General features: G+C 43.9%; 1 protein-coding gene across 9 annotated transcripts in view; it reads right to left on the reverse strand.

Annotated features, from left to right (window-relative positions):
• LOC117365440 overlaps window positions 1-25,090 on the reverse strand; it is a 362,671-nt gene that overhangs the window by 207,581 nt on the left and 130,000 nt on the right. For all 9 annotated transcript variants that reach the window (XM_033955907.1, XM_033955906.1, XM_033955904.1 and 6 more), the window contains exon 9: window positions 5,559-5,703. In XM_033955907.1, the coding sequence (XP_033811798.1) occupies window positions 5,559-5,703 (145 nt within the window). The remainder of the gene's footprint in view (window positions 1-5,558; window positions 5,704-25,090) is intronic.

The following is a 25,090-nucleotide window of genomic DNA, read 5'->3' on the forward strand; positions in this document are numbered from 1 at the left end:
ACCCCCACAAGTTCCTAGCACAATGGAAGGGTCCGGCCACCATTGTGGAAATGGTAGGTGAGGTAGATTATCGGGGTCAAGGATGATAAGGGGAGACTATAGACTTACCATATCAACCTATTGAAACCCTGGAAAGACCGAGACTGTTGTGGCTTTGGTGGCACAACAGGGGCAGGAAGATGACCTGGAACCACAGGTAACGGACTTCAGTTCTGAGGGTGAAATAAATGTAGGGACAGCCCTCACACAGATACAAGTCCGTCAAGTGAAGGAAGTAGTCTGACCGTTTGGGGATGTGTTTTCTGCTGTTCCAGGGAAAACTGGGGTAGTTTCCCATGATATTGTAACAGTACCAGGGAAGGTGGTACGGGTACCCCCCTATAGACTGTCAGAGGAAAAGAAAGCATTGGTGGAGGAGTTGGTACAAGAGATGCTAACTTTGGGGGTTATAGAAGCCTTGCAAAGCCCATGGTGTAGCCCTATGGTCACTGTGCCTAAAGCTGATGGGACATAGCGTTTTTGTATTGATTTTCGCCAGGTAAATGAAGTGTCCCAATTCGACGCATTCCTGATGCAAAGGGTAGATGAATTGCTGGATAGATTAGGGTCAGCCCAGTTTTTGACTACCATTGACCTGGCAGATCCCACTTACCGAGTCTGCTCGGCCTAAAACAGCATTCATCATGCCATGGGGCCTATTCCAATTTAAGTGAATGCCATTTGGTCTTCATGGGGCGGCTGCTACCGCAAACGCCTAGTCCGCGAGGTGCTTAGGGACCACCATGCGTACACGGACGCTTACATTAGAAACATAGTGATCCATTGGTTACATGGGAACAGCATTTGAAACAGCTTACGGCTGTCCTAGGCGCTCTGAGGAGGGCTGGCCTCACAATAAATCCTAAAAAGTGTTTTAGGCCAACAAGAAGTAAAATACTTGGGATATATTGTTGGAAAGGGACAGATAAAGCCTATCGTAGATAAGGTGCTGTGTATTCGGGGGTACCCTTGTCCTAACAACAAAAAACAACTCAAGGCTTTCTTAGGACTGGTAGGGTATTACAGGAGGTTTATTCCTTACTTTTCGTCACGGGCAGGACCCCTGACTGAGCCCAGAGACACTATGTTGGGATGATGTAAGTAGATAGGCTTTTCAAAGGTTAAGGGCCAGCTTGTGTGAGCGGCCCGTGCTCAAGGCTATTGATTTTGAACAATCATTAATTTTACAAACATGCCTCAAGTATGGGCTTAGGAGTAGTCCAAAGTCAGGAAAGCCAAGGGTTAGAACATCCCATTCTGTACCTTAGTTGTAAACTCCATCCAAATGAGCGGAACTATGTGACAGTGGAGCAGGAGTGCTTAGCTGTTAAGTAGGCTGTTCAAACTTTAGAACATTACCTACAGGACAGGGAGTTTACGCTGGTTACGGACCACGCGGCCTTGAAATGGTTAAATACCATGCAGAGCAATAATGCTAGACTGACCCGACGGTATTTAGCTCTTCAAGCATTCAAATTTAAGGTGGCTCACCGGCCGGGTAAATTAAACACCAATGTGGATATTTTGTCCCGTATTCTAGAGAACATGGGGACTCCTCAGGGTACAAGTGAGGGTCAGCCTTTAAGGGTGGGGGAATGTGAAAAACCTAGCACCCGCACTAGTTTTGCACCTAACAGGATCCTGTGCAGAAGAGCTGACCAGATTAATTCTGGTGACCAACTTGAGGCTGACCTCCCTTGCTCATATGATCAAAGCAGTGGTGATCTGGATCAGGGGCAGGCAGACTTGCAACATGGGCATCCAGTCCATACGTCAGCTAGGGCAGCCAAAGATAAGTTAGCTGAGCCTAGAAAACCCAGGCAAAACAGGCAAGGGAAGCCTGCAGTGGAACCAAAGCCCATCCCCCTCTACAGACTGAAGGGGATTGACTGTAGGCTGATTAAAGGCAGGCTGAAGCAAGCAGTAGGGTGAGGAGAGAGTGACGAGGCTGAGTCACTCCAGCAGCCCAGAGCAGAGCAAGAGCCTTGGGACAAGGAAGCAGTGACTGAGGTCCCAGACTGGCCTATGCAGGAGGTGGAAGAAAGTCATCCCACTTCTACCTGCCAGTTTCCAGAGTGGGTGGAAGGAATGGAAGTGCAGGAAGCTGGCTCCATTACAGAGTCAGGCACAGCCCATGGACATTAATTAAAAGTGAGTAGCTGGAAAAGCAGCCAGTGGTTTTTTTTCCTCACTCTTTGAGCAGGGAATACTTTATGTTCTGCTCCTTGTCATTGAAGCTAAAACTTTAGGTTAACTGAGGAGGTTACTTATCTGAGGGATTTACTGCTGTGACCATATGAAGTTTGGGCTAAAGTATATTAAACTGTATGAATGTGCTATAATTCTAAACCTCCCTGTGTGTGCCGTGGCTGGGAGGGTAATTATAGAATCTCTCTCAGCTGTGCTGCCTACTGAGAAATAACTGAAGCACTCAGCAGCCTTAGAAAACGGTCTTGTGGTTAGCTGCCCAGGGAAAACATGAACTGCCTGTGGTTATAAATTATGATTGGACTTTATATATATCTGCTATGGAAATCTCCTCCATGTCTCAACCCACTGCTACAAGAGAAAAGTTTAGTTTTTTTGAAATATGAGCCTAGTCTCTTAACTGAGCCAGAGTGAATGGTCTCAGGTGGGACAAAGCTGTTTGGGTGTTCTTTTGAACCTTTAATCTTCATTTTTTTCTTCATTTTTGAAAACTGGATTTTTGTGAAGTGCTGCATGCATGGCTTGTATACTTTATTCTTTTGACCATCAAGGTCAGAATAAAACTATTATTATGTTTTGGAAGAATTCTGACAGGACTTTGTGTTTTGTTGAGTGATTGCAGCCAATACTTACCTTCTTCTCCCAGGCCTAGGCGGTTGCCTAGGGCCCAGGCAAAGACCTGAAGTTACCCCTGGTGGTAGGGGACACGCCAGAGCATAGATTTTGTTACAAGACCACTCCGCTCTGAGGGGTGCTTGTGACAATGGGCAGCCTGGATGGGCCATTTGGCCTTTATCTGCCGTCATATTTCCATATGAATTGGATGGTAGGCTTGACTGGTGATTTTACAAGTAGGCTTGTATATCCCTTGTCAACCACCATCCCGGTTAAAGCTAAGTATTGACCTAATAACTCTTCAGTAATATTTATTATTTTAAGTATAAGAGTAAATTAAAATAATTCATTCTAAGATGATATACTAGTTTTGTACCAATACCGACCCAGTGACGATCAGGTGCATAAAGCCAGGGGATATTATCTTTTGATTCCCTGGTAGCATCTCTGAGGGCCGAGAAGAACTATTATTACAAAAAATTTTTCATACAAGGTATTTAGGGTGGCTTAGAACACCACCTACAGCTATATTTGTCATATTTCTATAGCCATAAAGCTCTATGAGCTCACAATGCAATTGTTAAGAGCCTTAGCCTATAGGGAGAGGAGGAGGGAGAAATTAGGCTCTTACCTGCTAATTTTCTTTCTTTGAGTCCCTCCAGACTTGCACAGAATGGATGGGTTTATGCTCCTCTGCCAGTAGGTAGAAACTGAGAACACATTGACTTTTGGCAGTAGTACAAGTGGACTGTGCAGTCCCATCAATGAGCAGTCTGATAAATAGGCAAGAGGGAACTAAGAACTTAAAAACGGTGAACTATTAATGTACCAACTCCACTCTTTAATAGAGAAAACAAAGTAGTTGTCTGGAGTAGACATGGAGACACTGTTGGATACAGATTAGAAAAAACACCTTCAAAGTGTCCCCACGGTTCGCCAGCTAAACCAGACGAACCAAACATCACTGCTCTCACTACACTTCCCAAAAACTAAGAAAAGATACTGCAGAAAAACCATACTCTTCATGAAAAACACCAAATAAATTGTTTGTTAGAAAATCCTGTGGCATTATCTGTGCTATTTGGCATGTCAATGAGAGCTAAAAGCCAAATATCATCTAAGAACAGACTTTTATTGATAATGACAGGAGTAGCCATACAACAAATTACGAGCAATTGGAAGAATTGGAGCCGGCTTAATTATAGTTTTTGGTGGAATTGTGTCATATATATAAAATGGAACTAACATTAGCCATTCAGAAAGGGAATTTTAACAAATTTCAGAAGACTTGGGAGCCATTGGCAAAGTATTGTAGCGTCTAAGTATTATTTTCCCCTATAAACATGCATATCCGGGAGGGGGGCAATCTGTTAGGATAATGAATTTAAATATAATGTACTGAGGTTTATTATATGAATTTTATGTTTGGCATTATGATTGTTTAGGAGGGAGGGGGACTAATTCTGAAATGGATATTAATGATATATTAAGTGTGATATTGAAGTATAAAATGTTCTATTTATTATACATATTGTAAGTTTGAAAATAATAAAGAATTGGGAAAAGAAAAGAAAAAAAAAGAAAAACACCAAATAAAATGACAGGGCGGGGTCTGTGCCAGTCTGGAGGGACTAAAAGAAAGAAAATTAGTAGGTAAGAACCTAATTTTTCTTTCTTTATCATCCTTCCAGACCGGCACAAAGAAAGGAAGTATGCTTGAGACATTTAAATATCACTGCAACATAAATGCACAGGAAGTGGGTATCTTTCAAATGAAACATAGCTCTAGAACGAGAGGGCATAAGTTGAAGGGGATAGACTCAAAAATACAAAAATACTTCTTCACGGAAAGGGCTATAAATGCATGGAATTATCTCCCAGTGGAGGTAGTCACGACAAGAACTGTATTTGAACTCAAGAAAGCATGGGACAGGCATGCAGGATCTCTTAGGGAAAAGGAAGAGATGGTGGATGATATGGTGGGCCATATGGCCTTTATCTGCTGTTTCTAATGCAAATGCAAGCAGTGTCTCACTTCTGGCTCACCACACAATTGTTTCCCACGTACTCACCTTTATAGGACCCCCAGGGACCCCTGAAGAAGACTTTTTGTCAAAACGCGGACCGTGTTGGGTCCTGTATCCCTAGTGGACTAGGTCTTTTAAGGCTCTTATGTGGATGATTTATTTTTATGTGGATGAAATTATTGTATATGGATGATTTCAATGTACCTTTGGAACTTTGACACTTTCAAATAAAGTCCATTTAGGAACATCGTCATTTTACAGAGTTTTTTTGGGTTTCTAATACACCCCCTGCTCAACCAAGACTCAGGAGCATCCATCACAAGCCATTTAAGAAGCTGTTTGTAAGTCCATCAGCATCTGCTAGAGAAAGAGAACTACTGAGGAGCTTATGCTGCTTGGTGCTCTTATATGGGAGAGCTCTGGGGTCCTGTTCTCTGCTTCCATCTGCTGGTGTGGATGCTAAGGAAATGTTCAATAAATTCATCATAGAGCAGAGGATATACCCACAATACAAAGTCATTTCTCAGAAGGTATCTGAAAAGAACTCTTGTTTTTGTTCAAAATCCTTTGTCCATCCATATATGTGAGAGGAGTTCTATAGAAAGGTCACAATAAAGCAAGTCTACAGCAAAAATTAAGAATTAAAACACCAATAAAACAGAAACTGACCATCCTGTTTTCCAGGGCCAGGGTTTTCTGGTCCTTGCAGCTGTCTGTTTGGGTGTCCCATCTGCAGTTTGTAGTGCAGTCTGGGCTTCTGTGCAGGAATGTCTCTGGTTCATCATCGCTGGCATCTTCATCAGAGCTTCGGTGCCTGACGAAAGATGGACCAGACTCAGGTTAGACTCAGCTGTCCAGGGTTCATTGGTATATTTCTGGATAATAAAAACCAGTCGGGCATTATGCCTACCTCATCCAGGTTAACCTAAACAGGCTGATCTTCCCACTTTGTGTACAAAGATGTGGTCATAAACCAGCGGCCCAAATAAATGGATATTCAGTGGTGGTTCTGGACTGTGCTAGCACTGAATATGAAGAAGGAGTGGTGAGCACTGCCACTCCTAACATCGGCATGGAATATTGCCACTAACCCTCTCATTCTACACAGTGTGCCAACAGGGTGGTAAAATGGCCCTTTAAAGTCCCTGCATCTAATAAATAATAATAATAATTTTATTCTTATATACTGCCATACCGAAAAAGTTCTAGGTGGTTCACAACAAGGTGAGCTAATACATGGGATACAGATAAATACAAATTAGAATAATGGAGTTAAAAACAGATAAAGACAGAAAACATTTACAATATAATGCAGAAAATACCGGCATGGCAGGGAAAGAAGTAATACATAGAACGGATCAAATACATCAAGTTGAATATAAGGAACTTGATTGATAAAATGAAGCAGAATGCCTATCAAAGAGTTGAGTCAATTTTCTAAAAGCAACACCACAGAAAGGAAGTGCATATATAATCTAGTAAAGTGTTTTTCAACCTTTTTACACCTATGGACCGGCAGAAATAAAAGAATTATTCTGTGGACCGGCATTGGTCTGTTGACCAGCGGTTGAAGAACACTGGGCTAAGTTGTAGGCCAGACTCCACCCATCTCTATCCAATGTCCACCCCAGACCCCGCCTCCATAATACTAATTGCACCTTGCACGTCCCGTGCCTCATCTGGAAGCCTTCCCTCTGAAGTTGCAACGTCAGAGAGAAGGCTTCTGGTTCAGGCACAGGATGCCCGTAGGAGCCACTGCCTGTGGCTTTGTGCACTGAATCAGTTAGGAAGAGGGAGCTGGCTCGAAGATAACGCCGCATCGATTGCACCGTGGACACTGTTTTGGGCCTGATGCACGTGCTGGCCCTGTGGACTGGCAGGACATTTTTGTGGACCGGCACTGGTCCATGGACCAGCGGTTGAAGAACACTGGGCTAAGTTGTGGGCCAGACCCCACCCAGACCCCGCCTCCCTAATACTAATTGCACCTTGCACGTCCCGTGCCTCATCTGGAAGCCTTCCCTCTGACGTTGCAACGTCAGAGAGAAGGCTTCCGGTTCAAGCGCAGGATGCCCGTAGGAGTCACTGCCTGTGGCTTTGTGCACTGAATCAGTTAGGAAGATGGAGCTGGCTCGAAGATAATGCCACATTGATCGCACCGTGGACCGGCGGTTGAAGAACACTGATCTAGTACACTTGGTGCCTCTGCTTTAGCATGTTCTGTTTCAGTGCATTGCTTTCTTGAATACTGTCCATTAGGCGCCTGACTGCTGTATTGAGACACCTAGTAACCCACATTAAAACAGATTGGGTGCACAAAGTGGCTGCCCCAGAATACTAGCTTGGTGTCTAAATTATGGGCCCATAGACAGGCAGAGCCAAGGGAAATAGTGCTTTGGCACAGAGAAATTGGAACAAAAACTTCACGAATGCAACCTCAGCTAGAAGACTTTGGAAAAGTACTGAGTGTTCCCTGTAGCACCAAAACAATAACTCTGAATCAAAGTTCTAGATGTGACTATTTTAAAAACCTCCAAATCAAAGCTAAAACGGCAAAATTGTTTTGGAGGTTGATCTATGAAGGTCAACACTAGAGTCTGGGTTCTAGGGACTAGGAAAGCACAGCTCCTGCTGACTCTCTCCATTTCCTAGAGAAGGGTACATTTTTCAATTCTCTCTTCTCCTTTCATTCATTCTCTTCTTTTATTCTCTTTGCTATACATTTGTAATTTGATTGTTCTATAATAGTAGAGAAAATGTCCATTTATGAAACTGCAAAACATTTATCTTGTTTTTTTGAAAATGACCATTTCTAGATGTGTTCGCCCTTACTGCATCTATCTTTTTTGATCATTTTCAAAAACCAAAACGTCCAAGTTCAAAACGCACAAAAGGAAAGATTACGTTCTTACTTGAATAATCTTCTTTCCAGTAGAAGGGTACATTAGTATTGACAAATGGTTCTTTTCCCAAACCTGCAAGTATTGCAAAAGGCATCATCTACATTTTTCAACTCCTCCTTATGTCACTGGGTGGAGCTCAGCCCTTCAGTTCATACCAAAGCAAAGGATAACCCCTAATAAGGAGAAATAACAAGAAAGGCACGGGGAACTCTCCAACAATTCAAGTCTATTCTGTTCTGCAAGAAAAAACATTTAATTAAACATGAGATATATAGCTTAAACAGGGTGGAACCAAGTAAGCCACCTACTGGAGTGCAATCATCACTAACATTTATGCAACTCTTGTCATATTCTTCTAAAGATTTTGTGATAGCACTAACAGCCAATTCTTCTTCAAAGAAGACCCGAAGGACAGTAAAGAACTTTATATTGTCTTGGTAGTACAGAGACAAGCATCTGGAGACAGCTATATATGTCTGATAGAAAGGAGGCTATAGTACAATCTGACAAGGTGAGCCGCCAAGACTATTGTACCCTTCTACTGGAAAGAAGATTATTGAGGTAAGAACTTAATCTTTCCTTCTAGTGCAAAGGATATAGTAGTCTTAATTAATTAATTGTTAGTATTTATATACCACTTATAGCCTAAATCAGGGGTGCCCACAATTTTTGGGCTTGCGAGCTACTTTTAAAATGACCAAGTCAAAATGATCTACCAACAATAAAATTAAAAAAAACACAAAGCACACTGTACGCAGAGAAAATATTAATTATCATTTATATTCCGGGGTTTTTTCAAAGAGGTTAAGGCAGATGACTTTATGCAATGTCACCTCAGTAACAACTATACAAAAATAGATAAATATACCCCCTCCCATTTTTACTAAACCACAATAGTGGTTTTTAGCACAGGGAGCTGCGCTGAATGCCCTGCGCTGCTCTCGACGCTCCTTGCGCTAAAAAACACTATTGTGGTTTAGTAAAAGGGGGCCATAGTGCAAAATATAGACAGCAGATATAAATTCTCAAAACGGACACATTTTGATCACTAAATTGAAAATAAAATCATTTTTCATACCTTTATTGTCTGGTGATTTCAAGAGTCTCTGGTTGCACTTTCTGCTTCTGACTGTGCAACTAATATTTCTTCCCTTCTTTCAGCCTCCTGCATGCTTCCTCTCCTCCAGACCTCATTCCCTCCCCCCCAGACCTCATTCCCTCCCCCAACTTTTTCTTCTTTTCTCCCTGCCCCCTCCTTTCTTTCTGTCTGTCTGTCTTTTTCCATGCCCCCTTTCTTTCTATCTTTCTTTCTGTCTCCCTGTCCCCCTTTTCTTTCTTTATTTCTGTTTCCCTTCTTTCTTTCTCTCTCCATGCTCCATTTCTTTCTGTCTCTCTGTCCCCCCTTTTTTTCTTTCTGTTTCACTTCTTTCTGTCTCCCTGCCTGCCCCTTTCTTTCTTTGTCTTTCTTTCAACCTCCCCTCCCCTAAGCCACCGCCATCGGGGAACAGGCCCCCAAGCTGCCCGCCACCGAGTTGTGAGCTGTCCCTGCTTTCCAACGCGGTAAACAGAAGCGCCGGGCCAACCAGCCTTCCACCCGATGTCAATTCTGATGTTGGAGAGGAAGTTCCAGGCCAGCCAGGCAGTGATTGGCTGGACCGGAACTTCCTCTCTGATGTTCAAGTTCAAGTTCAAGTTCACTTTATTTTTGATGAATCGCCTATTTAAAACATTCTAAGCGATGTACAATTAAAAAAACAAATTGTAAGAGAACATACAATCATATTAGTAATACATTAATAACAGCAAAATAAATATTTGTTAAATAATTACATAAAACAGAAAAAATCTCTATACATAATGTTAAAAACAAACATGAAAAGAGGGAAAGGGGGGAAAAAGTTACAAATTTTTCTCTTAATGGAGGAAAAAACATATATTAGGGGAAAAAAAACAAAGGGAGGGGAAAAAAAAAAAAAAAAAAAAAAAAAGAGATTAATTAATCGATAAAGGCATCATTGAATAAGAAAGTTTTTAAAAGTTTTTTAAAAGAGACAAGATCTCTTTCCTTTCTAATAAAAATGTCAGAATCGACGTCGGGAGGGGGGGAGATGGTTGGCCCGGCGCTTCTGTTTACTGAGTCGGGAAAGCAAATGTCCATGGAGAAGCAGGTAGAATGCGAAGGCAACGCGAGTCTATCACAGAGCCCGGGATGGGCTCCGTGATCGACTCGTGTTGCCTTCACAATCTACTGGTAGGTCGCGATCGACCTTTTGGGCACCTCTGGCCTAAATGGTTTACATTCAGGTACTCAAGCATTTTTCCCTATCTGTTCCAGTGGGCTCACACTCTGTCTAATGTACCTGGGAAAATGGGGGATTGAGTGACTTGCCCAGGGTCACAAGGAATAGCATGGGGTTTGAACCCACAACCTCAGGGTGCTGAGGCTGTGGTTCTAACCACTGTGCCACACACTCCTCACAAATGGGATGTACCAAATCAATTCCCCGAGTCTAGAGTGGGGCAGATGAGCCTGCTGCAAGCACTGAGGACCCAAAGACAGTGTCCATTTATGCTGCCAGGTCCAGACTATACACTTTGTAAAAGTATGAAGGATGGACCATGTAGCTGTCCTATAAACCTCCTCAGATGGAACTGCCTGAGACTCTGTCAAAGACCAGGTCACGTTTCTGGTGGAAAGAACTTTCAAAGAGATCAGTGGCTGTCTATCACAGCCAATACATGCAAACGAAATGACCATGCGAATCCATGTGGAAATGGGAAAAGCCTGCCTCAAAAGCTTCCATCTACTAAGGTTGGTTAACACAAAAAGATGATCCAAAAGATGAAATTATTTGTAACCTTGAAATAACAGAGAACAACTCTCCTCACAACTAGGATCAATGAAAACGGTCCTTTTTCTACCTGCCTGAGGCATGGAACACAGGAAACCAGAACTGACGTGGAAAGCCGAGACCACCTTGGCTAGAAAGGAAGGCATACTGCATAGAGATATCAATGTAAATCTGAGGAATGGCTCTTTGTATGACAGAGCCTGAAACACCGAAATTCTTTCTGATTAGGCAATGGTTACTAGGAAAACTGCCTTGATGGAACAATCTCTCAGTGATGCTTTTCATAAGGGTTCATATGGCACTTTACATAGGACCCCTTAAACCTATAATATTTCACACAGAAAATGGTTGTCACGTGGAGAATGTAGTCACAACTCTCCCTTAAGAAATCTGGTTATAATAGGAAAGCCAAAGATGATTTCTCCATTCGAGCTCTAAGCATGAGAGGCTTGCTACCTAAACTTTGAGAAAACCAACCGCCAGACCTTTTTCAAGACCGTTGTGAAGAAACAACAGGACTAGTTATCTGAGCCTCATATGGCTGCACTTCATGAGTCATACACCAATGCTGAAAATCTTTCCAAGGCTTAGTAAAAGCTGGGATCGTAGTTGACTTCTTGCATAAGAACATAAGAATAGCATTGGGTCAGACCAATAGTCCATCAAGCCCAGTAGCCCGTTCTCAAGGTGGCCAATCCAGGTCACTAGTACCTTAGAAAGGTAGTTATGACTACCTCTGAATATCATAAGAACAGCCCTACTGAGTCAGACCAATGGTCCATCAAGCCCAGTAGCCCATCCTTACGGTGGCCAATCCAGATCACCAATACCTCACAAAACCCCAAAGAGTAGCAACATTCCTTGCTACTGATCCAGGGCAAGCAGTGGCCTCCCCCATGTCTCTCTTAATATCAGATTATGGACTTTTCCTCCAGGAAATTGTCCAAACCTTTCTTAAAACCGTACTGTGCTAGGGCTGTGCACTCAAGAGCCATGCCATGCACCAAAAGTGGGCGCCGATCAAAAGATTAGGTTCTTACCTTTGCTAATCTTCTTTCTTGTAAATCCACACTTTATTCCAGGACCAGTGGGTTATTTCCCTTCACCTGTCAAGACTTTGTAGGAAGCCTCAAATTTCAGAGGCTTAAACCCCTTCCCCTCTTACCTCATCACTGTTCCTGTGAACATCAGTTAGTCTTAAAGCAGCTAGGAACTTCTGTAGAGTATAAGAACAAGAGAGAAAGGGGAACAGGGAGTGTGAGACACAGTGGTAAAAGTTGTAGGTTCAAACCCATGCTGCTCCTTGTGACCCTGGGCAAGTCACTTAATCCCCCCATTGCCTCAGGTACATTAGATAGATTGTGAGCCTGCGGGGACAGATCCTGTAAAACTTGAACCTATACGAGGATCAGGTAGCAGTCTTGCAAATATCATCCCCAGAGAAACAGCCAACGACTCTGCCCAAGAGGATGAAGCATCTCTGGTAGAATGAGCCTGCACTATGAGGGGGGGGGCTTCTTTCCAGCCGTCCCATAAACCGCAGAAATGGCCATATAGATCCACCTGGAAACAGGTGGTCAGAGGCAAAACTTGTTGGTGACCTCCAGGTACCACAATAAGATCCTGCGCACATCCAAAAACCGCAACACCCAGTCCTGCTCCCTTTAACCAGAGGAAGCAAAAGCAGGAAGGCGGACTTCTTGATTTACATGGAAAGTGGAAACCACTTTGGGAAAAAAGGAAGGAACAGGAACAGCATCACCCCGGAATATGTAATACGCAGAAAAGGATCCCAGCAGGAAAGAGCCTGAAGCTCCAAAATCCTACGGGCTGAGGTAATAGCCACCAGGAAGACCGTCTTGATTGTGAGATCCATAAAGGCCACCTGATCCATTTGTAATGCCTGCTCCAGTGGCTCAAATGGCAAGCGAGCCAAAGAACTGAGAACCAGGTTAAGATTCCAAGTCGGACAGGGAAGTTGCAATGGAGGCCTAAGCCGCAGAGCACCCTGCAGAAAATGAGCCACATCTGGATGAGATGCCAAAGTACCCCTCAGAGGAGGGACCATACACGAAAGACCGGCAATCTGCACCCAGAATTAATCTACTGCTAGGCTCTTCTTCAGGCCATCCTGCAAGAACTCCAGGACCCAAGGAACCAATGGAGCAGCTGGGTCCACCTGTCACAGGCCACACCAGGCCTGATAACATCTCCAAGCCTTTGCATAGGCAGCCATTATGGATTTCCTTTTGCTATATAGCAACGTGGCAATCACAGGTGAAGAAGCTAGTAAAGGATGCGCACTCAAGGGCCATGCCATAAGACCAAAGTGGTCTGCATCATGATTAGATCCTGTGTGAGGAGGGGAGAATGACTAGGTACCCAGAGCCCCTAATTCTGCTGAATCCAAACCAATCGGGTGTGACAAGGATCACCAGACCTCTGTGAGCCACTATCTATCTCGGTATACAATAAAAATCAATACTCCACTCATATGAAACGATCTATATTCTGTCACTCATTCTTATATTCTTCTTAAACAAGTTAATTAATCAAGCGTTGACTATTTTTTAAGCATTTTTTTAAAAGCACAGTTTATGCAGGAAAAGGCCTCAGAGTTAAGGAGTACTACGCTTATAATCTCATCGACATTCACTGTCAGCGTAGATATAGTCCGAATGTATACTCCATACTACAATCACTGGCCAAAAACCTGCTTAGTGCATTTTTACTATTAGCCTTTAATTTATAACTCTTTAACTATTTTATCTTTTTTTCTTAATTATAACTTGTGATTAATATATTCAACACTGGAGCTCTGAATACAGACCACTTCACAGTTTGAAAAACTAGCAGAGGTTTACTTATCTTTAGTGTTTGTAGTTGTTCAGTCTTCAATCATAGATTTCATTTACTGTGTGCCACCACAAACTACCGGAACCAGGACCGGAGCTGTTCCCTACTCTTGGAGATGGAACTGGAACCGACGCGGCCGGCATTTCGTGGACCGCTAGTTTGTCCACTCCATCAGGGCCAATTTTAGGGCACAATAGTACTGACTCCTTATCTTCTGTCAGAAATTTTTTAAGAATACTGTATAAGAATGAGTGACAGAATATAGATCGTTTCATACTAGTGGAGTATTGATTTTTATTGTATACTGACTACCAATACCACTCAGTTATAATTTCCTGAAGCTTTGCCACTATCTATCTCAACAGATGTCCTATCATGGGCCACGGAGAGAAGACATATAGTAGACCTTCCCATGGCCAGGGCTGCACCAGCACATCCAGGCCTTTGCTGCTGGCCTCGCAACAGAACTGATTTGCTTTCTTGTTGGCTGCAGTTGCCATGAGATCGAATGTGGGATGCCCCCACTGATCTAATATGCAATCGAACACTCTTTGAGATAGAGACCACTCTCCAGGATCCAGAGTCTGATGACTGATAAAATCTGCTTGAACACTGTCCACGCCTGCCACATTCACCGCTGACAACACACATTCAAGCCATCGCTTACAGTTCAAGATCTGATTGCTGACCTACAAGTGTGTTCATTCTACTACTACTACTATTAATTATTTCTATAGCGCTACCAGACGCACAAAGAGTAAGAAAACTGTCCCTGCTCGAAAGAGCTTACAATCTAAACAGGCAAGACAGACAAACAGGATGTCATGGATACAGTTAAGGGGAATGGTTAATCTGCTGGCTGGGTTGGAGGGCAGAGGAGTAGGGTTAAGGATTGAAAGCTATATCAAAAAGGTGGGTTTTCAGTCTGCTTTTAAACAAGGGAAGGGGCTTGACGGACAAATTCGGGTAATTTATTCCAGGCATAGGGGGCAGCTAGATGAAAGGAGCGAAGTCTGGAATTGGCAGTGGAGGAGAAGGGTAACATTAAGAGTGACATATCTGAGGGACGGAGTTCTCTGGGAGGTGTATAAGGAAAGAGAGGCAAGCTGCCCCTCAATATATCTCCTCCCTTCTCTCTATTTGATCACAGTGACAATTACTTAATCCAGAATATTTCTAATTATTATTTCAAGATTGAAAGGACTTCCTGAAATGTGCTCCGAGTGAGATGGCAACGTAAAACTTTATTCACTCAGATTATTAGTTGTTCTCTTTCCTACATCTCACTTTATATATTGTATAACTTCCCATGTACCTCTTAGCTGTTTTCTTTCCAGTAACAATGTAACCTTCCTACTAATATATTGTACCTCCCTTCTATATATTGTATCAGTTCCCCATGTTGCTACATTGCCTTGAACCAGATCTGGAAAAGTATGATTAAGAAGTCCTGATTTGATTAGATTTCAGGAAGAGATAAGGTGACCATATGTCCCGTTTTGAACGCGACAATCCCGTTTTCGGATCCCCTGTCCCGTTGTTCCCACACAGCTTCAGGACGCCAAAATGTCCCGTTTTTAGGGACAGCGTCCCGAAGCTGTGCGCGGGGACAACGGGACAGGCAATCGCTTCCTGTCCCTCCCCTGCCGCACAAAAAAAAAAAAAAGCCTCCCTCCAGGCCTGATTTAAACTTCTCCCCTGGTCCACAGCTGCTGCTCATCTGCTGCCACTACTCGCACCCGGAAGCCTTCTTCCCGACGTCAATTCTGACGTCGGAGAGGACATTCCAGGCAGAGAGTTGTGAATGCTTCGCTGGCGATGGCTATGTGAGACCCAGGAGGGGGAGGGGGGGAGAAAGAATGATAAATGCTGCCGATGGCTGTGTGAGACCGGGGGGGGGGGGAGGTTTCTCACCATGGATCTATATAACGCCATTATAACTTCGGTCTTCCAACTGACGAAGTTTCTTCGGATACAACCCATCATTTGTTTAGCCTTGGATGAAGCTTTCTCCACTTGATTGGCAGACTTCATGACTTCGCTAATGATTACTCCCAAGTCCCGTTCTGCTGTAGTTCTTGCTAAGATCTCACCATTTAGGGTGTAAGTTCTGCATGGATTTCTGTTGCCAAGGTGCATGACCTTATACTTTTTGGCATTAAAACTTAGTTGCCAAGTTGAGGACCAATGTTCCAGTAAGAGTAGGTCCTGCGTCATGCAGTCAGGCACTGTGCATTTGCCTACTATTTTGCATAGTTTGGTGTCATCAGCGAATAATGCAATTTTCCCTTGAAGCGCTTGAGCCTTACGAAGATATTAAATAGGATCGGACCCAAGACCGAACCCTGCGGCACTCCACTGATCACTTCTGACGTTTCGAAGAGAGTACCATTCACCACCACCCTCTGAAGTCTACCACTGAGCCAGTCTTTTACCCATGCAGTTAACGTTTCTCCTAATCCCATTGAACTCATCTTGCTCAATAACCTGCGGTGTGGGACACTATCAAAAGCCTTACTGAAGTCCAAGTACATGACGTCCAGGGACTCCCCCGTGTCCAGCTTTTTTGTTACCCAGTCAAAAACATAGAAACATAGAAAGATGATGGCAGAAAAGGGCTACAGCCCATCAAGTCTGCCCACTCTACTGACCCACCCCATTAAGTCTGAGTGCTGATGACTTAGTTCCTTAGCTCGACCCTCGTAGGGATCCCACGTGGATGTCCCATTTATTCTTAAAGTCGAGCACGCTGGTGGCCTTGATCACCTGCACCGGAAGTTTGTTCCAGTGATCCACCACCCTTTCTGTGAAGAAGTACTTCCTGGTGTCACCATTAAATTTCCCTCCTCTGAGTTTGAGCGGGTGCCCCCTTGTGACCGAGGGTCCTTTGGGAAAGAAGATGTCGTCTTCCACCTCGACACGTCCTGTGACGTATTTAAATGTCTCAATCATGTCACCCCTTTCCCTGCGCTCCTCTAGAGTATAGAGCTGCAATTTGCCCAGTCTTTCTTCGTATGAGAGACCCTTGAGTCCGGAGACCATTCTAGTGGCCATCCGCTGGACCGACTCGGCTCGAAGCACATCTTTACGGTAATGTGGCCTCCAGAATTGCACACAGTACTCCAGATGAGGTCTCACCATGGTTCTGTAAAGTGGCATTATGACTTCAGGCTTCTCTTGATACATCCCATCATTTGCCTTGCCTTGGATGAGGCCTTCTCTACTTGTTTGGCAGCCTTCATGTCTGCATTGATGATTACTCCCAAGTCCCGTTCTTCTGAAGTCCTAGCTAGTGCTTCTCCATTCAAGGTGTATGTTCTGCATGGATTTCTGCTGCCGAGATGCATGACCTTACACTTCTTAGCGTTGAAGCCCAGCTGCAATGTTGAGGACCAGTTTTCCAACATGATCAGATCCTGCATCATACTACCCTTGAGACTGCTTTCACTTACTATATTACACAGTTTGGCGTCGTCGGCGAACAGTGCTACTTTACCCTGAAGCCCCCGGGTCAAGTCCCTTATGAATATGTTGAAAAGAGATGGTCCCAGGACTGATCCTTGCGGCACTCCGCAAGTCACCTCCGATGTCTCAGAGAGGGTGCCGTTGACCACCACCCTCTGAAGTCTTCCACTCAGCCAATCATTGACCCATGCAGTTAGTTTCTCACCTAACCCCATTGATTTCATCTTGTTTAATAGTCTACGGTGCGGGACACTGTCAAAAGCTTTACTGAAATCCAAGTACACCACGTTCAGAGACTCTCCCGAGTCTAACTTTCCTGTCACCCAGTCAAAGAAGCTGATAAGATTGGATTGGCATGACCTGCCCCTAGTGAATCCATGTTGACACACTGCATTGTTTGACTTCATTACTCTCTGGCTCACCTCTACTTAGTTTAATCTTCTGTTTTTGAACTGCTACCTCCGATTGAACTAATAATAACTTATTTTACTTTATTTAATTTAAGTTTTAACAGCTTCAACTCTACCAGCCTTCTCGTTCCTCTAAGAGACCGCCGCCGCGAAGTGGCGGCGCGGACGACTCCTCCCACTTCTTCTCACCGGTAGCACCGCCTATATATTTCTCTGTCTTGCGGCGCACGCTACACTGCATTGTTTGACTTCATTACTCTCTGGCTCACCTCTACTTAGTTTAATCTTCTGTTTTTGAACTGCTACCTCCGATTGAACTAATAATAACTATATTTTACTTATTTTACTTTATTTAATTTAAGTTTTAACAGCTTCAACTCTACCAGTTAAGTAACTATTGCCAACTTACAAGTTTATATGTATATTCTGTTTTAACTATTGCCAGTATACATGTTTTATCAACTATAATTCTTTTATTAGTTAATATTTCTCTTGCTATAATACTTTTATATTGTTTCATTCGTCGTATTTGTCTTTCATTTTACCTTTTCTTGCTAGTCACTCTTGTTACCACTTTACTCCTCTAATGTTTCTCCCCTTTGATTCCAACAGGCCTTCTCGTTCCTCTAAGAGACCGCCGCCGCGAAGCGGCGGCGCGGACGACTCCTCCCACTTCTTCTCACCGGTAGCACCGCCTATATATTTCTCTGTCTTGCGGCGCTCCTTCATGCAGCTCCTTCAAACTCTATCCTCTTTCCTACACTGCTTATCTACAATTAAACAACTCTCAAGCCTTTTTCCATCCTACTTACTCCTATTTCTCACAAGCTATTTATTAATTTCTCCCCTTGTAATCCACCATTTTCCCCATTTTTCTCTTTCTACTTCTCCGTCCATCCCTCCCAATACAATGTCCTCTATCCCCTCTTTCTGGGGCCATCGACCACACAAACACTCACCTCCTGTAACATCTACTATCATCCGACCCAGGCACAATATCTCCATACCATTACATTCCACCAACATTTCCAACCCTAAACAAAATAACCCCTCCTCTAAACTTCACTCAGGCCTGATTAATGTACGTTCCATCAAAAATAAATACCATTTAATACATGACATTATCATACAACATAATCTTCAATTATTATGTCTCACAGAAATTTGGCTATCACTGGGAGAAGATGCCTACATCACTCAAGCCTGCCCCCCCAACTATAAAGCAATTTTTCAACCCCGGCCAAACAAAAAAAAAGGAGGTGGCTTAGCTGTCATCTACCATAATTCCATTCTTCTTCAGTCAAATATTACCTACCCACTCTCCAATCCTCTAATCGAAACTCTCCATTTCTCCCTTAAACACTGTTCTTCTCTCAATTTCCTCTTGATCTATCTACCCCCACCTGTATCTAAACTCTCACTCTCTGCCCTTACCTCCACCCTATCTGACTTTAATATTGCCTATCCCGAATCTATAATACTCGGAGATTTCAATATACATTTTAACTCTCCTAACCACTACAATACCTCTGAACTGTTAACATTGCTTTCTGATCTATCGCTCTCTCCACATATCAACACGCCTACACACTCCGCTGGAAACACACTTGATATGATCCTAAGTTCTAACTCTATCAATCATCTCCTCAACAATTTCATCCAGTACCATGGTCAGATCATACTCTGATCACTTGGCAACTAAAACTACCATTACTTCCCCAGCACGATCAACAAATACCTAATATTCCTTTTACTCGAGACATTAACAAAATAACACTTCCGACCATTCAGTCTTCCTTCGACATAAATCTCAAAGACTTTTCTTCGCTTTCACTCTCTGAACAATTCTCCCTTTGGGAAACACATACATCCTCCTTATTAGATTCTCTAGCACCCAAATCCGAACATAAAACCACCAACAATCAATCTTCCAAAATAAAAAAAACAAAAACCCACCACCCCTGGTACAACGAAAAACTAGCCCTTCTCCGCAAACAATTGCGTTCAGCAGAAAATAAATGGCGTAAGACACGCTTTAACAATCACCTCATTCATTACAAAGAAAAAGCATCCTTCTATAAAAAAACTATCCAACAAACTAAAAAAGATTATTATGCTAAGCTCATTTCATCTACCCGTAATTCCTCTACTCTTTTCAGTCTTGCACAGTCGCTCTCTAAATATTCTAAAAAAAAACAAAACCCACCTACTTCAACCCTACCTTCAGCAGCGGAACTTTCACAATACTTTGATACTAAAATCAAAGATATCAGATCACTATTAGGTTCGACATCTCCTACACTTTCTGTTCAAACTTCAGCTGACTCAACTCTACTTCCCTTTAGCTCCTTCAACAGCTTCAAAATGCCCACTTTATCTCAACTATCTCTCAATTTACAATCTCTTAATCCCACTAATAACCCCTTGGAAAGCATCCCTCCGATACTCCTTAAAAAATTCTACTCCTTCTTCGGCCCATACCTTTGGGAAATGATTTCCAAATCTCTTTCCGAGAACTTGGTCCCGATCGCCTGGAAAACAGCTCTCATCTTCCCTAAACTCAAACAAAATAATACTGATCCCACCCTATCTAAAAATTACAGACCTATAGCTAATTTACCCTTAGTTTCTAAACTTACAGAAAAAATTATTCATTCGCAATTAACTGATTTTTTCGAAAAAACCCATGCACTACATCCATGTCAAACCGGTTTTCGCTCTTCACACTCCACAGAACTATCACTCTTAGGACTTATCTCAACCATACACTATTACCAGGATCATCAGAAATCTACTATTTTAATTTCCCTCGACCTGTCCGCGGCCTTTGACACTATCGATCACTCCCTTCTTCTCCTCAGATTAAAAGACTGTGGTATAACCGGAAGTGCCCTCTCTTGGTTTACATCCTATTTCCACGAACGTTGCTCTAAAGTTCAAGCAAAAAACGAAACTGCTCCTACCATACCCCAAACATTCGGAATTCCTCAAGGTTCAATCTTATCTCCTCTACTTTTCAACTTATTCCTATCCCCACTTCTTACTCTGGCTCAATCCATAGGATTTACTATTTACGCTTATGCCGACGACATCCAACTCCTTCATCCTATCAATACTACCGTGTCCCGGTGCCTCACAGGTGAAGACTGAGCAGAAGTATTCATTCAGTAGTTCGGCTTTATCGGAATCTGCTTCCACATAACTTCTGTCCGGTCTTCTAAGGCGTACTATCCCGCCTGTGTTCCTTTTTCTGTCACTAATATACCTGAAGAAGGATTTGTCCCCCTTTTTAATGTTTTTTGCCAGAGTTTCTTCCACTCGAAGTTTTGCCTCCCTAACTGCCATTTTGACCGCTGTAGACCTGGTCCTATATTCTACTTTTGCCTCTCTTTTCTCCGTGCGCTTGTAGGAGAGAAACGCTTTTTTCTTCTCCTTAATGAGGTGTGAGATCTCCGTGGTGAACCATTGGGGTTTATTATTTCTTTGTCGTTTATTTACTGATTTTATGAAGCGGCTAGTTGCTTCATGTATGGTTGATTTCAGTGTTAACCACTTAGCTTCTACATCATCGGTCTCCGCTTGGTCCTGCAGCGTCTGATGGACGAAATCTCCCATGCGTGCGAAGTCTGTGCCCCGGAAATTGAGTACCTTTGTTTTCGTGTTTGATCTAGGGAAGCCTTTCCTAAGGTTGAATCATACTATGTTGTGGTCGCTGGAGGCTAGCGTATCTCCTACTGAGACCTCTGAGACGCTTTCCCCGTTGGTGAGTACCAGGTCGAGGATCGCCTGGGCCCTAGTGGGCTCCGTTACCATTTGTTTGAGACGTGCTCCCTTTATGGAGGTTAAGAGCCTCCTGCTACCGCTGGTTGTCGCTGAAAATGAGTTCCAATCTGCATCAGGCATATTGAAGTCCCCTAGCAGTACAGCTTCTCCTCGTAGAGTGATATTCTCTATGTCTTCAATTAATTCTGCGTCCATGTCTTCCAGTTGTCTTGGAGGTCTGTATACCACACCTAGATACAGGCATTTTTCTCTGCCTCTTGCCAGGTTTACCCAGAGGGACTCCCCGGTGTAATTGACATCTGTGATCCTGGTGGTTTTGATGTCCTCTTTAATGTATAGAGCTACCCCCCTCCTAACCTGCCCTCTCTGTCCTGACGAAGTAGATTGTAGCCCGGTATAGCCATATCCCACCCATGTGAGTCCATGAACTAATTTTCAGATATTGCCACCACATCTAGGTTGGCATTCCTTATTTCAGCCTCCAAAGGCCCTGGCAATTGCCCACAAGAGAATTCATTCCACCACCCCTCCTACATAAAATCCAAGCTTCCCATCTACAACCCCACTCGCACCCTCCGCTCAAAATCGGAGATACGCCTATGCATCCCCCCCGGAAGGTCCCTCCTCACAGAAACTGCCCGCAAACGATCCTACAGCCACTTCATTCCACACCTCTGGAACCAACTCCCTCCCCAACTCAGACAACAGAACTCACTATTAACATTCCGCAAATTGGTAAAGACCCTCCTCTTCAACTAAAGATCACCTCTGTCTCTCCCCCCCCTTAAGCACCCCCTCTCCTCTCTCCTATCTTCTCCCTAAATTTCAGTACAGTCGTCTCTTAGTCTATCCTCTGACAAACTGTACCTAATTTCACATAACTGTACTTAAACTACACAACTACCTAATCTCACATAACTGTACTTAAACTAAAATACTTATAATTGAACTCTACTCTTAAATTGCTGTATTGCCTGTATTTAAATCACATCTCAGTCTTGTAAATCCAATCATTCAAACCTGTTGCACTTCTTATATGTCTAATTACCCTCCATTGTGTATGTTCACTTGTAGACCGTTCTGAGCTACTGGGAGGACGGGATAAAAATCTAAATAAATAAATAAATAAATAAAATAAATTCTAGAATTTTGTTACTAAACTGTGTGCATTGACATACATGGCCCTCCATATCTTGTGTTTGCTAAGTCCCTGTGAGGCGTATCCTACCCTAGTCGGTGTGACTCCCAAAGAACTGTTTGCAATGTGGGTACTTACCTTGGACATGGAAGCGGAGTTTCGACTCACCTCATCAGGATAATTCCTTTCTGCACTAATATGTGAATGGATACCCTCCCCCGACTTACCTAGTTTAAAGCCCTGTGAAGCAGGTGGGTAGTCGGTGTCCGAAGACGTTCTTACCCCTACTGGTCAGATGGAGTCCGTCTGGTCCCTGAAGTCCTTGTAGCACTTCCCCATGGTTTAGGAATCCGAAGTTCATATCCCGGCACCATCCCTGTAGCCACTCGTTCGTCCTCAGGATAAGTTCATCTCTGGCTCTTCCCTTGCCTCTAACTGGGAGGATCGATGAGAAAACCACCTGTGCTCCTGTCCGCTTCAGCCTCTCACCCAGTGCTCCAAAGTCTCTGGTGATGGTCTCCGGTGTGTTCCTGGCAGTGTCGTTGGTTCCTATGTGGACAAGAAGCATAGGAAAGTGGTCTCGGGGCGTGAGTAGTCTATCCAGACTGGCGGTGACATCTCGTATCCTGGCTCCAGGCAGACAGCAGACCTCCCTAGATTGCATATCCGGTCTGCAAATTGGTCCCTCGGTGCCCCTCAGCATGGAATCCCCGATGACTATTACTCTGCGCTTCTTTGGGGGGAGCCGGTCAGTTGTCCCTGGAGATGGAGCTGTGTGTTGGGCTTGCTCCTGTTCCTCATCGGCAGTTCCTTCCTGAAGAATCTGGAATCTGTTCCGCAGGGCGAGTTGAGGGGTTGATGTATAGCTGCCCTGTTTGAAAGAAGAAGGAGAAGATGAAGAGATTGAAAAAGGGGGGGGGTGTCTCCTATGTTTGCCCGTGGAGGAGGTCACCAGCTGCCAGGAGTCAGTGCCGCTAGCCATTTCCTGTATCCCAATTGTTGGTTTCAAAGCTGATGATTTGGGTGTCTCGAGGATGGACTTGTCATGGGCCTGCTCGGTGATTTGGGACAGCTCCTGGACGACTCCGTCGATGTAGGCCTCGTCCTCTCGGATGCTTCTCAGGTGTATCACCTCCTCCCTGAGGCTCCTTAGTTCCTGCATGAGATCTCCATCCAGCTGCGCAGCCTCCTCTGTCTGTGTAGAGACTGTAGTGTAGCGCTGGGGGATGGTCTCGGTCTGCACAGAGACCTCTGTCCACCGTCCTGGGTCTTCCTCCTTCTGCACGCAGTCCGTGGTCGCAATTTTTGCTGCAGTGAAAAGGACAAACAGAATGCTAGGAATGATTAAGAAGGGGATGACAAACAGATCAGAGAAGGTTATCATGCCATTGTAGTGGGCCATGGTATGCCCTCACCTGAAATACTATGTACAGCACTGGTTGCCGTAAGAAGGACACAGTACTACTTGAAAGGGTCCAGAGAAGAGCAATTAAAATGGTTAAGGGACTGGAAGAATTGTCGTACAGTGAGAGATTAGAGAAACTGGGCTCTTCTCCTTTGAAAAGAGGAGACTGAGAGGGGACATGATCGAAACATTAATGAAGGGAATAGACTTAGTAGATAAAGACAGGTTGTTCACCCTCTCCAAGGTAGAGAGAACGAGAGGGCACTCTCTAAAGTTAAAAAGGGATAGATTCCGTACAAACATAAGGAAGAGCGACTAAAATGGTTAAGGGGCTGGAGGAGCTGCCGTACAGCGAAAGATTAGAGAAACTGGGCCTCTTCTCCCTCGAAAAGAGGAGATTGAGAGGGGACATGATTGAAACATTCAAGGTACTGAAGGGGGATAGACTTAGTGCAGGGGTGTCCAATGTCGGTCCTCGAGGGCCGCAATCCAGTCGGGTTTTCAGGATTTCCCCAATGAATATGCATGAGATCTATTTGCATGCACTGCTTTCAATGCATATTCATTGGGGAAATCCTGAAAACCCGACTGGATTGCGGCCCTCGAGGACCGACATTGGACACCCCTGACTTAGTAGATAAGGACAGGTTGTTCACCCTCTCCAAGGCAGGGAGAACAAGAACAAGAGGGCACTCTAAAGTTGAAAGGGGATAGATTCCATACAAACGTAAGGAAGTTCTTCTTCACCCAGAGAGTGGTAAAAAACTGGAACGCTCTTTCGAAGGCTGTCATAGGGGAAAACACCCTCCAGGGATTCAAGACAAAGTTAGACAAATTCCTGCTGAACCAGAACGTAAGGAGGTAAGGCTAGTCTCAGTTAGGGCACTGGTCTATGACCTAAGGGCTGCCGCTTGAGCGGACTGCTGGGCATGATGGACCACTCGTCTGACCCAGCAGTGGCAATTCTTATGTTCTTGAACATTTATCATATTATAGAGCTGCTGAGTCAGTGGATGCCTGAAAGAAGCCAGCTGAAAATCCTAAAGCTCTTTTTCCCTTTTTGGAAAGCCCTTTGATATATTTTGTTTTGAGAGTTTGATTTTTCCTTTTATTCTGTTTCCTTGAAGGAAGTATATGTTTTGTGATCCATAATAAAAGCTTGGAAACTGAAGCCATTCTGGCAATTGTGCTTTATTACCAAGAGGAAAAGGTTACTTACCAATGTCATCTTGTAGACCACAATAAACCTGGTAAAAAGAGAGCTGAAAGCTCCCCACGTTATAGGGGAAAACAACCTGAGAGCTGTGGGAGACTCTCCCACATCTTCCTCAGTGAAGACCAAGGCCTTGTCTTCCCCGAGAGCCCCTTTTATCCTTCAGTCATTTAGCT

Source organism: Geotrypetes seraphini, chromosome 8, assembly GCF_902459505.1.
Source record: "Geotrypetes seraphini chromosome 8, aGeoSer1.1, whole genome shotgun sequence".
Taxonomy (NCBI): Eukaryota; Metazoa; Chordata; class Amphibia; order Gymnophiona; family Dermophiidae; genus Geotrypetes; species Geotrypetes seraphini.